Source organism: Panthera leo, chromosome A1 (assembly GCF_018350215.1).
Source record: "Panthera leo isolate Ple1 chromosome A1, P.leo_Ple1_pat1.1, whole genome shotgun sequence".
NCBI lineage: Eukaryota > Metazoa > Chordata > Mammalia > Carnivora > Felidae > Panthera > Panthera leo.
In genome coordinates this window covers 197,656,364-197,672,237 of record NC_056679.1, presented here as the reverse complement: position 1 = coordinate 197,672,237, position 15,874 = coordinate 197,656,364, and the positions used below count along the sequence as shown (strand labels likewise).

General features: G+C 44.2%; 1 protein-coding gene across 9 annotated transcripts in view; it reads left to right on the top strand.

Moving 5' to 3' along the window:
* Positions 1 to 7,828, top strand: part of FBXO38 (F-box protein 38) — a 56,275-nt gene extending 48,447 nt beyond the window's left edge. For all 9 annotated transcript variants that reach the window (XM_042949834.1, XM_042949852.1, XM_042949881.1 and 6 more), the window contains 7 exons: positions 43 to 143; positions 351 to 453; positions 3,216 to 3,382; positions 4,733 to 4,878; positions 5,521 to 5,624; positions 6,153 to 6,266; positions 7,216 to 7,828. In XM_042949834.1, the coding sequence (XP_042805768.1) occupies positions 43 to 143; positions 351 to 453; positions 3,216 to 3,382; positions 4,733 to 4,878; positions 5,521 to 5,624; positions 6,153 to 6,266; positions 7,216 to 7,394 (914 nt within the window). In that variant the 3' untranslated portion in view covers positions 7,395 to 7,828. The remainder of the gene's footprint in view (positions 1 to 42; positions 144 to 350; positions 454 to 3,215; positions 3,383 to 4,732; positions 4,879 to 5,520; positions 5,625 to 6,152; positions 6,267 to 7,215) is intronic.
* The last annotated feature ends 8,046 nt before the right edge of the window (positions 7,829 to 15,874 follow it).

Here is a 15,874-nt window from a genome sequence, read left to right as displayed (position 1 = left end):
AGCTAAAAGCTAAAGTTTGGATTTTCCTCTTGCCTTTTCTAGAGGTTGCCAAAACAAAGCCACGGCATGCCATGAAGCGGAAACGGACAGCAGATAAGTCCACCAGTACCAGCGACCCTGTGATTGAGGATGACCATGTGCAGGTGAAGAAAAAAACCCTCGCTTAACTTTCAGTCTAGCCAAGGTCCTGAATAATGACTCCAGATTCCATCTTTATACGTATAATTTTTTTTGCCCTAAAAGAGAAGAAATTGGTAACAGCTGCTTCGTAGCTTGTGCCAGTGAAAACATTTAAGCTTTAAAAAAACATCTGCAGAAAGATACATCATTTAAAGTTTCTCTCTTTGTAGGTCCTCGTATTAAAATCCAAAAATCTTGTTGGAGTCACCATGACCAACTGTGGAATCACAGATCTAGTGCTAAAAGACTGTCCCAAGATGATGTTCATCCACGGTATGTCTTAAGGCCTGGGTCATACGAGAGCGTCAAGAATGAGTTTAAAGAATTAAGGACTCATAAATACTACAAGAACATTTCTTTATTTTTTCCAAGGAATCATTACATCGGGTTCTCATTCTGTCCTTGTTGTCATTCTCAGTTACTCCATAGTATTTGTGAGGGACCGTGTGCAGAGGCTTCTTCTTATAAAATAGCCTCTCCTCTGCTTTCCTCCAAATGGTAATTGTTACTTGATCTAGCAGAGTAGATTAACAACATGTATGGGCTTCGGGGTCCGGTAGATCTCAGCTTGAGTCCTGTCCCTACCATTTGCCAAGCTGTAGGACGTTGGACAGCTTTTGTGTTCATGTTCTGTGGGCACTGGTGACTGGGCCTGAGGTGCTTAATGGCTCTAGATTTGATCGACGTGGTCGATCATCACCTCAGTTTCTGGCATAATATCTTTAGTCCAGGCCCCACTTTTCTTCTCAGTCCGCGTGTTTCCAGTCCATCTTTACTTACGTACATATTCACCTCTGAACGAATAACAGGGTGTTAACTTGTGTGAGCTTTTATAATTTCAGATATATAGTATGTCCATTTTTCCATTTTCACTCAAAATTATAGTTTTGATATCTGTCCGTGTAGAATTATGAAGCTATGACATGTTTGTTGCCTTGGACGAGTTCTATATTCTCTGTGTTCATCTTTTTCAGTCTGTAAAGTGTGCATAATTACGCTTACCCTGTAAACACATAATTGTGAGGATTAAGTGCAATGATGTGTGTGCACATGTGTGTGTCTGTGTGTATATGTACACGTACACATAGTAGAGGGTCTGACCTCTAAAAGCTTACCAGATGTTAATTTGTATTCTATTAGTATTGCAGTATTACAGGCTTCCTTTTTTTTTTTTTTTTTTTTGCATTTTTATGTTACTGGTAGTAAACAAAGCTAGGTAATCCTTACCAGTTTGTCATAAACGAGGAGAATCCCAGAAAGAAGAGATAAAACTAAGAAATAAACACTACCTCTCTCCTGGATTCTAGAAAACTCTAGACCCTATGTTCACCCTTAAGAGTGGTACTTTACTCCATTCCAGCCGATGAAGTTTTAGACTGTCTACTGAACAGCCATCTCCTCTTGGACTTTCCTCGTAAAACACAGTAGGGGCACATCAAAAGCTCAGGGGTCATAACAGCAGGGCAGCCCCGGCAGTGCTCCCCGCTCTGAGGTCTGAGAATCTTCCTCTCAGCCTTTGGACTCTGCTGCTTTTTGACCTCTCATTCGTTTCTCTGTTCAGCTCTTGGAGAATCTGGCTGGCGCCTGACTCTGATGGTTCATTCACCCCATATCTTCTCTAAAGGTGCACGTTGAAACCTGTATCCCATCTCGTCCGCTCTCTTTTCCTCCTTTCCTGTCCCCAGCCCTGCTTGCCCTTCTTCCTGCCAGGTCACAGAAGGAGAAAATAAGCCAGAAAGGCAGAGACTTGGCTCAGCCCTCTGACCTCAAGCTGGTTACAGGGAGGTGGGGACATTTGGGTCAAGGACATCATGAGGTGTCTTATTAAAGAAATCAAGTGTATCAGTTTGATTACGGTTTTATCTCTTGCATCTGATTGTCTCTTGAATTGGACTAAGTTGAAATCCATAGTAAAAATTGGATTAGAATGAACTTTAAGGTTAAAAATAGAGGAAAGGGATATTTTTCTGAAGTTGAGCATACTGTTGCAGTTAAATGCATTTATTGTATAAGTTATTTTTGTTTTAATCCTACACTTTATATGTTAAACGGGGAGAATATTTAATCGTGTTTTCAGGCCAGCATTTTTTTAAATATATTTTTTTAATGTTTATTTTTGAGAGAGAGGAGAGAGACAGCATGAGTGGGGGAGGAACAGAGAGAGGGAGACACAGAATCCTAAGCAGGCTCCAGGCTTTCAGCTGTCAGCACAGAGCCTGGTGTGGGGCTTGAACTCACAGACTGTGAGATCGTGACCTGAGCCAAAGTCGGACGTTGAACCTACTGAGCCACCCAGACATCCCTCAGGCCAGCATTTTTGATAGAACTCTCTGCAGTGATGGAAATGTTCTGTGTCTGTACTGTTTGATATGGTAACCACTGGCCACATGTGACTATTGAACATTCAAACTGTGGCTAATGCCTGATGAACTAAATTGTTAATCTTACTGCATTTTAGTTAATAGAAATTTAAAAAGCTACAGGTGGCTAGTGGCTACCACATCGAACTATACAGCTTCAGACCAAAGTATCCAAATAGTTTTGGGTCTTTTAAGGTTTTCTGTTTATACTTATGATAGGAATTGAAATCAACTCGGCTCATTTCCTGTGGGTGAATGTAAAATAATATATGCAAATTATTCTAGGTTTATTTGAACATTACCCATAAAATTTAACCGTTACCATCATTCATTCTTTTCAGTAAATCTTTTCTAAACAATTTGTATGGTTAAGCAAAGTCATTCTCTGGAATGTGGACTCCTCAAAGTAAAATCTTAGGAAAAAGTTCCTTCAGTGGGAGGGGGTGACCACCTTCTTTTGAACAGGGCAGAATCACGTTTTCAAATCACTTTGATAACTGTTAGTTGTACTTTATGACAGTACTTGACCTGTGTTAAAGATGTTCATGTCTGCGGCATCTTTTGCTAATATAAGTCGGCCCGGTCCTCCAAAGATCATTCTCAAGTGGGCGGTACACTGACTGCTGTATTACTTTGTACGACCTATTCACGGAGCTTATCGTTTCCATTTTGTAGCTACCAGGTGCAGGGTACTGAAACATTTAAAAGTAGAAAATGCACCAATCGTAAATCGATTTGACTACGCACAGTGCAAGAAACTGAATATGGATCAAGTACTAGACCAGATCCTACGGATGCCTCCTGAGAGAAACCGCATCATATACCTCCGCCCGATGCAGCAGGTAACGAGCTCTGCTCTTTTCTGAGGGATGTTGCAGTGATTTTTTTTTTTTTTTTTAAGTCTCCCACCTTTTTGGACTTGGGATTTAGTCATTGGCTCAACCCGTGGTCATGATTCTTTAGATTCTACACAGTTCTTTTAGCCATACTAGACCACCTTGCCAGTCTTCCTCATTAACGTTTCTCTGTTAGATTTTTGTGGGTTCTTACCAAATGACAGGATGAGGGCAGTCGTTGAAGTTTTTATACTTATTAAAAGTTGTCCGTTTAGAACACAGACTCTGGTTTCAGACCGCCTGATTCACAGTCTCATTCACTGACAGGGAGCGGATTACTTAGCTGCTTTGCCTTAGTTTTTTCAGCTATACAATTAGACTAAAAACCTACACTTACTGTGATAGTTAAATTAATGTACGTAGTGTTAGAACAGTTGCATATAGTAAGCAATCCTTTGATAGCTCCTATCCTCCTTATTTTTTCTTTTTATTGTATCTCTATGAGAAGATGGATGTTAGTTGAACCTATTATGTTAACATTTCACAGTACAGGTAAATCAGACTGTCCTGCTGTATGTCTTACATTATACAGTGATGTATGTCAATTACTTCTCAGTAACACTGAGGGAGATAAAAAGTGCAAACACACGTAAGACTCTGCTTGGTGTGATGCCAAAATAAAGTTTAAAGGAAATAGTATATAATTGTTGTAGTCACTGTTTGAGCCTGGCCCCAAAAGACTCATTTCAACAAACACATCCTTTGTTTATAATTTTTGGGGGCTGAAAAATCCACAGGGCATCATCCTTCTCTCGAGAAGTTTGCCTTTCTGGTAGGAGGTAGACACGTATGCCACTAAGATGGTAAGATGGGATTGCAGAAGAGAGATGGGGAAGAGGGCGCTCCATGAGAAGAAAGCAAGTGAGTAAAGGCCACAAGGGGGGCAAGGAAATGTGTTCTGCCATTAGGATTGGCAGTGGGCCAGTTTGGATAGAGTATAGAGCACTACACATTCGCAGCTCTGACACAGCCAGTACCTACACCTGTGAAAGACATACTCCGAAGTGGATTCCTGGGGTCACTTACCTGCATCTGGATTCCTTGCTTTAGTGGGCATTTATATTAATATGACCATGAGATGGAAATCAGGGCGATTGCCAGGTAGAAAAATTTTGCTGAGCCCCACTCCCCACATGGCCAGCTGTGCTCAGGACTGAATGTGACTATTTGACTTTCAGATCTGCCCAAGATATTAAAACTGAGGTCCCGAAGAAAGATTGTTCATGCTCTAAGGAGCTAGATTTCTAAGGCATTCACTTCCTTTGTCCAAAGCCCTCTCTGTGATGTCTTCCCCAGGTGGACACACTAACATTGGAACAGAAGCTCTTTAGTGGTCCCTACCCCTATCACATCTGTATTATCCACGAGTTCAGTAACCCTCCCAATGTCCGGAACAAAGTGCGTATCCGCAGCTGGATGGATACCATAGCAAACATCAATCAGTAAGTAATCTGTGGTCCCTGGAGGCCTTTTCAGTCATTGCCTATGGGAGGGGTTCCCAGAAACACAACCTAGTTGTTCTTTATTGTAAATGATACTTGTCTGGGCTTTTCAGGCACCGAAACATATGAAATATAACATGTAAAAAAACCTGAGGGAAATGGGGACTTAAAGTGAAAAGCATGCATGCGTATTTGTAACTTTATTTCTGAACTTAGAGAAAAATTGCAGGAACAGACTGTACGTACACATTTGACTTCATTCCTTTAGCCTTAGGGCATGGAAAAGAGATAAAATTAAAGATCTTAAAACTGTGACATTTTGTATCATCAGAAAATTAGACTTTTTATGCCTTTGTTATATAAATGTTTTATTAAGCACCTTACACAAACGACATTTGATTAGAGTGGCTTTCTCTCTTTCCCCGATAGGATTTTGAAGGTAGTGAAGAAAGTAACTTTGAACTGACTAGATATGTTATCCTCTTCTAGTCTTCTGCTTCTGTTAGTTATTTAATACTTTGTTTGAGATGCTCCCTAGAATCTAGGCCTGATACAATTTTGACAGTCCTTTCTAGAACCCCACACCCCAACATTATTTCCGGTTTTGTAATTTTTAATTTTTTTTTTTTTTGTTGCCTCCAGAGAGCTCATTAAGTACGAATTCTTCCCTGAAGCTACGCGAAGTGAGGATGATTTAAAGAAATACCCCAAGTACCCGTGGGGGAGAGAAATCTATACTTTAGAAGGTGAGCATTTACAGATGGCTGGAAGCTAAATTAACTAGCTGGTTAACTAACTAGATGGAGAGACAGGTCTTAAGGAAGAGAGGAGTGGGAGCCTTACAGTTTGTCAAGGTGATGGGTGTTTTGACTGTCTGCAGGTAGCAGGGGCCAGATAAATCCTGCTCTCCCTGTGTGAGTCTTTGCCATCCCCCACCTAATCAGAAGCAGTGTGGAAACACAAAAGGTAGAAGAAAATTAAACTTGCTGTATAGTCTGAGAGTTGGAAGTGACTTTAGGGCACCTGTCTCAACTTCTTCATTTTATATAAAGAGAGGGAAAAACGGAGGCTTTTCCTGGAACCAGAGGGTGACCAAAGGTCACATGACCGAATAGCAGCAGAGCTAGAATTAGAATGGACCCTTCCTGGTCCAGCCCTTTTTTGCTCATCGTGAATGAAAGCACATTTTACATTGTGCTTACAGGACACTACCGTGTTTGGCCCCGTCCTTACTGCCCCAGCCTCAGCGCTGTTAACGTGTCGTCTTCTTTCAGGGGTTGTGGATGGAGCTCCGTATTCCATGATCTCTGACTTCCCTTGGTTAAGATCATTGCGGGCAGCAGAACCCAACAGCTTCGCCAGATATGACTTTGAAGACGATGAAGAAAGTAATTATGACCTGCCTTGATTTGTATTCTCCAGTTTGAGTATATCCTGCTGTGTTAGATGCTTCATACTTCGTTTGAGTTAAAAGCAGTGTAGCCTGTAACTGCTTCCCGTATAATTATTTTTATTTGCTTTTTGTTAGCGTTCGCTTCTCCCCCTGCAAACAGCAGCTCTAAATTTGTACAGTCATCAGTTGATTTACTAGGGATATATGAAGGTTGGCGGGCAGGAGTCCTTGAGACACATTTTTCTAGCTAGATATTTTTATTACCTAAATGTTTATAATTTTCTTGCTCTTTATTAAGAGTTTGTCAACTATATTATTTTGAAATTGTTCCATTTATGCTAATTATATGAAAGGATCTTTTGAGTATAGTTCTTCTCTGAGTGTTAGCACTCTTGAGTACCCATTTGTAGGAAGTTTTTAAAAACCATTTTAGGAGGAGGGGCGCCTGGGTGGCTCAGTCGGTTAAGCGTCCGACTTCGGCTCAGGTCATGAACCCATGGCTTGTGGGTTTGAGCCCTGCATCGGGCTCTGTGCTGACAGCTCAGAGCCTGGAGCCTACTTTGAATTCTGTGTCTCCCTCTCTCTCTGCCCCTCCCCTGCTCGCCCTCTGTGTCTCTCTCTCACATCTTCAATGTGTTTCAAATAAACATTGAAGAAAATATATATATATATGAGATGAAGAAATAGATTTGAAAAACTACACGTACATGTATACATGACTTACCTGTCTGGTGCGTTGTCAGCTTGGGCCTTTAATCATGCATGCTGTCTTGGGCACCAGACATGGCATGTCTGTAATAAGGGGACCCATTTCAAGAGCTGAACGTATTTCCGTCCCATCGCATTACAGGATATAGGCATATCTCATGGACCGGCTTAATCAGGGCCTTTCCAAATGATTCTGGTAATCATACGTGTTTCCCCTTTACTTTCTAATTTCCAAGGCACCATCTATGCTCCTCGAAGGAAAGGGCAGCTGTCTGCAGACATCTGTATGGAAACAATAGGAGAGGAAATCTCGGAGATGCGTCAAATGAAGAAGGGTGTGTTTCAGCGAGTAGTGGCAATTTTTATCCACTATTGTGACGTCAATGGGGAGCCGGTTGAAGATGACTACATTTGACTGGTCCCTCCTACTCTCCAGGTATTCTGGCGGAAAGCCGCTGGGGTCGCTCAGCTGCCGGCGAGTGCCACAGGGATTCAGGGCATGCAGTTTGGAAGCCCTGGCACATTTTGGTATATAGGAAATGTACAAGGAACACTGAAGTTGTATACAAAGATTTGTACATAAAGAAAACATACAAAGACAGTTCCTGAGTACCAACTTTATATCATATGTTTATACAATTTAATTTAAGAATTCATTTTAATGAAGGCAGATAATTGGAAAGAGTTCATTTCGTTCATTTTCGTTCATTTTTCCTGACTTAGTTCATAAAGTGTCACTTTTTGGCTGAGCCCCCAATTTACTATATTCTTGATAATCATTGTCATCCCCTTAAATCTGTGCCTTTTTCTTCTCGAGCAAAGCTGTTTGAGTAAATCTGTTGAAGAGTCTTTTTGTGTCTTGTGTGCTTTTTTTGTGTTATGATTAAAACCAACTAAACCCAATAGTCAGAGGCAACTTTATGTTTGTGTACAAAATGGTGTTTTTTTTCCCCCTTAGTATTATAGTTGCCGTATTTCTTAAAATGAAATAAAAAGATTCATGAGTTTAAAAAAAAAAAACAAACTGAGTTTGAGGGGGGAAATGGAAGTTTCCAAAGCATTTCTAGTTATTTATTTCCACATTCAATTGTGTATATGCTTTATCTTGAATATAAAAATAAAAGTTTATTAAAAACTTTTTTCTGGCCTTGGATCTGAATCCCTCTTTTCAAAGAAGAGTAGCAACTACTGTACAGAAAAGGAACGTGTAGATTTGTGTCTAAGATTTCAGTGTAATCCAGTTTCTCATCTCTTTTTTTCTAAAATTCAGTGGCTGCAAGATGTCCAACTCGAACTCTTACGTGACAGAACAGTGAGAAGAGCAGAATTTCCCCCAAATACCTGGTCACCATGAGATGGCCTTTCTCCTTTCGCAGGGGGAGAAATTACCCTAATTTGGCGGTGATACATGCAATATTATGTGTAGGGCCAGGGGTCAGGAGCACGAAAAGCTTTAAAGCGATACCTACGTTCGAGGGACAGTGTTGCCACTGGCTAGCTGAGTGACCTCAACAAAACGTTTAAACTGAAATTCTGTGGAAAAGTGTTGCCCACCCTCTCCGAGTGGCCATACGTGCTTCGGGTGTGTATGAGGTGTGAGGGCTCTTAGAGACTGCCGAGGCCAACCTTTTCACTTACAGGAGATTAATTGAAGTGCGGAGAGGGAAATTTTCTCACTTAATGGTTGAGACCCGGTTAAGGCACTTCAAGGGTCATTCCCATTGGGCTGCCTCCCTATCTATCATTAATGTCCACAGAAATATGTAGGGACGCCAGAAATTCACACACTAAAATAGTGGGAATGGTAATCAGTGTCTTTCGCCAGAGTTCTTTTTTGAAGACAAAATTCTGTTAACGCTGGGACGAATGTCCAGTACGCCATTGAGTCAGCTTTTTATGACCTTGTATTTAACTCCACTAATCTCCCTTTTAACTAAAAGAGAGTGTTGTACTCTGCAGGTTAGAGGTGTGACCAGCAAAAAGCAGGAAACAAATTACAAAACAATCTAGATATTTCAAACTACTACAAAACCCCCAACACTTAGACTCCCAGCTACCCTGTTTTTTCAGGTGTAACCATAATCACCAAATCACGGAAACAATGCTTAGATGAGCCGCTAGAGGCCGCTGCTTTCTAACTTAGTGGTTTCTTACCGGCTCCTCTCCTCGCCCGCTGTTAGAGCAAGTGCAGCGGGAAGCGCTAAAATCCTTCTCAAGATACCCAGATTGGAACAAATAAAAAAAGCAGCAGTCTTGGGAGAAGACGACGATAGTGACATTTGGTCAGTGTCTATGGAATGAATGGCTGGGTAGCGATTGCCCTAGAGCAGGGGTCGGCACACTTTTCGCACAGGGCCAGATAGTAATTACCTGAGGCCCCACATGGCAGTTACCCTGGTGTTGGAGCATGAAAGCAGCCACAGAGCCTGTGTCAACCAGTGGGCATGGCTGTGCTACAGTGAAACTTTATTTGTGGACACGGATTTGAATTTCCCACAATTTTCACGTGTCACGAGATACCTTCTGTCTGCCGACCACTTTACAGAGTAAAAGCCATTCTTAGTTTACAGACCGGAGCATCTGGCCCCCGGGCCACCCACCTGCCATAGACAACTGAGCTGCCCCGCCATCCATTCAATTGCTTGTCACCAGCTTGTGGTGCAGTGTCTTGGCACAGCTTTAAAAGGCTTTAAGAAACGTTTCTTGGACGGATGACTGCATTAATGTTGGTGTCCGAGACCATCGTGTCTCTCCTCCAGTGCGGCCGGATGCAGGCCCTAACGGTCTCTGTAAATCACAGCTGGCACACAGCTCTTACGGGGACTTCACCGGGGGATCCAAGGATGTGGATGCAAATTCTAACCCCCTCAAATGACCGCCAAGTGACCTGGAGATGGTCACAGCCTCTACCCTGGAGCCTCGGATAAACGCGCCCACCCCCAGGAAACCTGTGAAGGTGCAGCGAGAGCTTCCAGAAACCGCAAAGTGTGAGGCAAGTGGACATAATATCGCTTCCACTGTAATTCCCTTTATTATGAAAGGGGTTCTTTTTTTAGTGATCTTCACCTTCTGTTCCTTCGACCATATTCCAGGGTGATAGGAAACAGAACTGGTGAGGCCATTAAGGCAATACTGGTCCTATGAAAGCATTTTTAAGAGCATTTACCAAGGGCTTTCCGTGCGTCCTCATTCTGACTTTCAGTGTGGCTGATCATTATGTCCCCTGCTTTACTGTTGGGGAAATTAGGGTTTAGTGGGTTTAGTGCCTTGCTCAAAGGCACGCGTCTAGGAAGTGGTGAAAGCAGGATGCTGTCAGTCTGCCTCCAAAGTCTGTGCAACTTGGGCAGAGTGTCTCAGTCCCTGGAAGGGAGGCTTGGCTAAAGCCCAGGCAGGGGCTGGCTTCCTCCCGCAGGCAAGCTGCCCCTTAAACTTGAACCCATTCCGGCTGACCTTCATATGGTTAGCACAGTCCCAGGAAAACAGAGGCTGCTGATTTTGATGCGGGCCTCAGATGCCCCACTCAGACACGGGATGCGGCCAGACGGTGACGGAATCAACACCGCAGGCCGTGTGGCATCCGTATGGCACGCACACAGCAACTAAAAAGAACCAAGAATCACATGTGTTGATGTGAAACACTTCCGGTGTCCCGAAAGAAAAGCCGAGTTGCAGATCATGATACACAAGCATTATTTATGTATAACAACAAAACAAGACCATAGATTTTTATCTGTACATTTATACATATGTGGATACACAGGACACGTCCGTGAGTTACATAAGCCAGATAGAAGAGCGGTTACTTCTTGGGAGGGGAGGGGGATTGAGCTGGAGTCCAGGGGCATTTTGCTGTATCTGTAGTTAGAACTCCTTATAATGGGAATGGACTGCATAAATACATTATGTGTGTAACCCATCATTTATGTTGTCTAAAAATATATAATTTGTATATTTAGAAACACACGTGAAGAAGGGGAGGAAGAAAGCACTCTTTTAGAATGGAGTGGTCCAAAGTGTTTCAGCCCTGACTCCTGTGTCCTTGGGCAATCACCTTCCCTGACAGTCGGTTTCCTTTTCTATAAAATGCTGTCAGTAATCCCTCCCCGCTCGTTGCTGTGAGAGGCCCAGGGACCTCGCTGGGAAAATGCCGAGAAACTTGTAAAGTGCCTGCAGTGGTGAGCTCCGGGGACAGAGGAGCCTGTCCAGATAGCGTTCCAGGCTCCAACTATAGATTTGGCAACGTCAAGCTGCCTTCCGCCGGAGCCACGCCTGGAGGGTCTGAGATACAAAAGCCAAATGCTTTCTTTGGCTCACTTACCTCGTTCTCAGGGCCCGCTGCTGGCTTTTCCGTAGCCCGGGTGGCAGGGGAGTTACCGCAAAGAGGGGGAGAGATCAGCGCAGGAGGGCCTTTCCTCCCCGACCAGCGGTCTGCCAGATCCCTCCCAGGTTTAAAGACAGAAATTGAGGCTCAGAGAGTGAAAGGGAACCAAAGAAGACACCAGAGCGAGTGCCAGGCAGGGCGGCACACAGGAACAGTAAGTCCCGATGCCTCTCCAGGCCCCAGGCTGAGGCTCAAAGGAACTTCCCATCAACAGGAAGGCAGGGGCCACCCTTGCTTGCTCACTCCTCTTCCAGCATCCGGCCGGCAGGGGACAGTGGAGTGAGTTCACCCCGGTAAGGGACGAGGGGCCTGTGGTTGGGACTGTGGGCTGACCATCACGCAGCCCGGGGGGCGCTCCCCAGACGCACACTTTCGGCCCGGGCTATTCACCAGACCTCGGCTGAGGTCGCTCTGCTGCAAAGCCAGAGAATTTTGGGTACTTCTTGAAGGGATTTTGTGAGGATTGAGATAATCCCCATAAAGCACTTAACACAGAGCCTAGCAGAAAGGAGCTCAGTAAATGTTAGCTTCTCTTATTGCTACATTATTATTATTATTTTCTGGGGTGAGCTAAAAAAAGAGGGGAAGGGAAAGGAGAAACTGAATCACATATAATAGCCATTAAAAGTATCGTCAGTTTCATGGGGCGCCTAGGTGGCTCCGTCGGTTAAGTGTCCCATTCTTGGTTTCGGCTCAGGTCACGGTCTCATGGTTTCATGAGTTCAAGCCCCGTGTTGGGCTCTGCGTTGGCAGCATGGAGCCTGCTTGAGATTCTCTCCCTCTCTCTCTGCCCCTCGCCCACTCTCTCTCTCTCTCTCTCAAAATAGATAAACTTAATAAAAAAATTTTTTTTAATATCATCAGTTTCACTTCTCTCTATGGTTCCAAAAGGTATCGAATGCCACTCGTGATTAGCGACATCCACTCGTAAAGTTTGGAAGTTGCCCTCTGGGGACTTCTCTCACAGTCCTTCCCAGCTGCAAGAGTCCCTGGTAGGGTGGGCCCACCCACCCTCCAGTGCTCAGTCAGGTCCTTTCAAACAAGGAAAGCACTTGGCTTAAGTTAGAACTTAAAACTTTGCTTTGTTTTCATTTCTCTATCTCTATGCCTGCTTTCTATTTATGGCAAGTCATACTGGTTTTCTAGTCTGGGACTGATACGTTTCTTCTGAAATGAGTTTATCTAAGTGAACACTTGAATTGACTTAAAGGAAAATATTAAGCAAATCGCAGTACAGGCAGGACACATATTTGGGGAGAATCCTAACAGTGGCCCTTGGATGACCCGTGTTGGAACGCTCCCAACAATCCTAGCAGCTCTGAGAGTTTCGCCATTTTGTGGATGAGACCAGTGAGGCAAGAGCTGGTTAAAGCCCAAAGCAGCACGCTGTCCCAAACCCAGGCCTTGAAATCCATCCCTGATTTGTTTAAATTTAAGCCAGATACTCGGCCTCAGTTTTCTAGACTGAATAGAAAAGAGATTGCAGAGTGCGGCTAGAAAAGGTAAATGCATTCATGAGTCCTTTCCCCCCAAACCTAGCTGTTACAAGGAAGAACATTGACCAAAGTAGAGTAATAAACAGAAAATCAGCACTGATCTCTCCCCAGAAAGAGGCACAACACAGCACCAAGAAGACGTTACTTTTGTTCTTACTCCAAGATGACATGAAAGGCAATTTAGTTGTAGCCCCTCCCGGAGGCCTTCCCTCACCCACCCTATGCCCACCCCTCATTTCCCAGGCCGACAGCAACTGGCTCCCGGACAGAGCAAATGAGCAGTAAGTGGAAATGTTGATAAGATGGGAAGGGGAGATCTCAGAAAGAATGGGTTTTTCTACAAATACTACTTGGGGGCCAGTTGAAGAAGTTGGTTTTGATCTCTTTTGCTTTCCAGCTGCTGACCATGAGCTGGAAGCGGAGCCCCGGGGCTTCTACCTGGACAGTCCTGTGAGCTGGAGAGTCAAGTTGAGAAGCGCAGGTAAAGCCCCTTTATCTCAGGCACGGGGTAGTCTGGTTACAATGGCCGTCCCCACCGTAACTGTCCAGACCAAACTGGCAGATGTGGCCATGGGTGTATGCCCTTCTCCCCAGAAGCATCTCTTGACACTTCAAGTTTCCTGGAAGAAGGTGGTCTTCTCAGAGAAGACAGCAGGGTACGTCTCCTCCTGCCTTGGACAGGCTCTACGTCTCCTTCTCAGTCTTCCATAAACATGCTTTATTACCTGGATTCCCAGAAGCCAGACATTTAAATAACGCCAGGCTAGCAGCTGTCCAGACAGAGCACATCTGTCCCTGTCCTGTAAACCTCCAATGTGGCTGTTGGGTGCATTGCCCACATCATCCCAGCCTTGGTCCAAAGACATAGCAAAGTTGGCTTATGAGGCCTCCTCTGCAAAGGACATTATCTTTTTGACAATGGCAAGGGCTTCTATTTCCTCAACCACTGTCTTTTTTTTTTAACTGGTCTGGGGTGCTAATGACCTCTACAGACTGAGACACCTGTCATGGGCTGACCCACAGAAGCATATCCAGAAGGTCCAAAAGATAATGGCCTGATGATATAAGTTTTCATTTTCCCGCATATGATATAATCTGAAGATCTCTGTCGAATCCCTGTCGAAACCATTTAATATGGTAGACCTAACGGCAAGAAATAATATTTTACACAAGCAGACAAGCTTGTGAAGCTCCTGGGAAAAGAAGCATTTCATAGGGAAGAAATCCTACCGTATTTATGCGTGTGCGTATGCATATATGTATTAAATAGTAGATACTATCAACTTCGGGGGCATTAAACAAAGCTTACCAGCTGCCTCAAAGCACTAAGCCTATCCCTCCTCATGATGATCTCTTAGTCTTTCCCTAAGAAGTTCTTTGTGCTTTGAGATCAGAGACCTCATCCAGAGAGCATCCGAAGCCCTCTGGACCCCCGAATTCACTCAGCTCTGCCTTTTCATTGAAAAAGTACAGAAAGAATATGCAACTGCAAGGAGGTCTGTTAGTCCTCTCTGGGAGGGTCCCGTAAGTGGGGTGACCAGCCAGCCTACTTTACCTGGAACTGAGGGATCTCCTGGGATATGGGACTTGTAGTGCAAAAGCCATCCTTCCCACCATATCTGGGCCCAAAGAAAAGAGGAATATCAGGTATGTTCTGCTTTCGTGGATAAAATAGGTGATAAGGAGGCAATTGTGGGATCACTTAGGAAGGAAAGTAGGGTCAAGAGACCAAGCACAAGGGCAAGGAGAACTGGTGAGGCTAGAAACTTCGGGCACATCTTTATCTTGTAAACTCCCTCCTGCCACCCCCATCCCCACAGCTGCCACCCCCACCCGCATTGCCTCTTCCTGGGTTGGTTCCCTAAGGACCGGCAGGGGATCCTTTCAATAGAATTGTTATCAGCAGTCAAAAGAAAGGCAACTGGAAAAAGTTTGCCCTCCAGAGTCTCAATCTGGGGGGATAATTCACCCCAAGATAAAATGATTTGCTGGTAGCTTTGACATCAGGGTCATCATCTCTTTAGGAGCTTGGAGGAAGTGAGACACTGAAAAAGATGTAGAAAAATGTAGTCCCAGCAGCCTCCCAGGCAGGGGGGTCAGTGAGTTTTCCCAAGAAAGTAAGCTGGTCTGTGATTATGTCTTGGCCCAAAGTGCCCAGCCAGAGACCAAGCACTGCCTCAGCACAGGGTCTTGAGCGCCCCTAACAGGTGTCTTATTGGAACAACTTTGTTTCCTTGCAAAATCTGAGTTGTAAGACCATCCTCAATCGGCATTCTTGGTAAAGGTGCAGTGCTTTTCCCCATTGTCATGGAAGGAAAGAGAATCAAGATTCATTCCACGTGACCTCAAAGCCAGTATGCCAATGAGAAAATGTCATCTTGAAGCACACATATAAATTAGACCAGCTGTAAAGATGCCTTTGGGTAATGGATCCAAAATCAACACCTGAGCAGTTTCCAAATCTCTCCCCAAGAAAAAAGTAAAGAGAAATGTGCATGTCTCCCCACCAGAAAACACTGATGTTTCAATTGTCAGCACTTGAAACAGTGCTTCCAGACAGGCATCTTGGCCTTGATACCAACTTGGCTTCATTACAAAAGCCTTGATTAATTCACCCACCAAAGCATGTCCAGAAGATGGTCACAGTGGAGAAGAAATTGGGAGCTGCTTAGCTTAGAGAGAAGACTTGAAAGGGTGGGTGGATGGCAGATCAGTATCTTCCAATATCCAAGGGCTCTCGAGGCGAACAGGGAGCTAAGCTGCATGGGCCCAGATGGAAGATAGAGCAGAGACAAGATTGCGTTCCAACAAAGGGGAAAACTTCCTTATAATTAAAACTTCCCTGTAATAGAAGGAACTGCATTAGGAGGTAGTGAGCTCCCATCCCTGAAGGTGTGCAAGCAGAGTTCTGACCAACGTCCAGGGATACTATGGAAGGTGCTACTCCTGTGTTGGATTGGAGGCCAGATCTGATGATGCCTGCTGGAAGAGGCTACTCTTGTGTTGGACTGGAGGCTG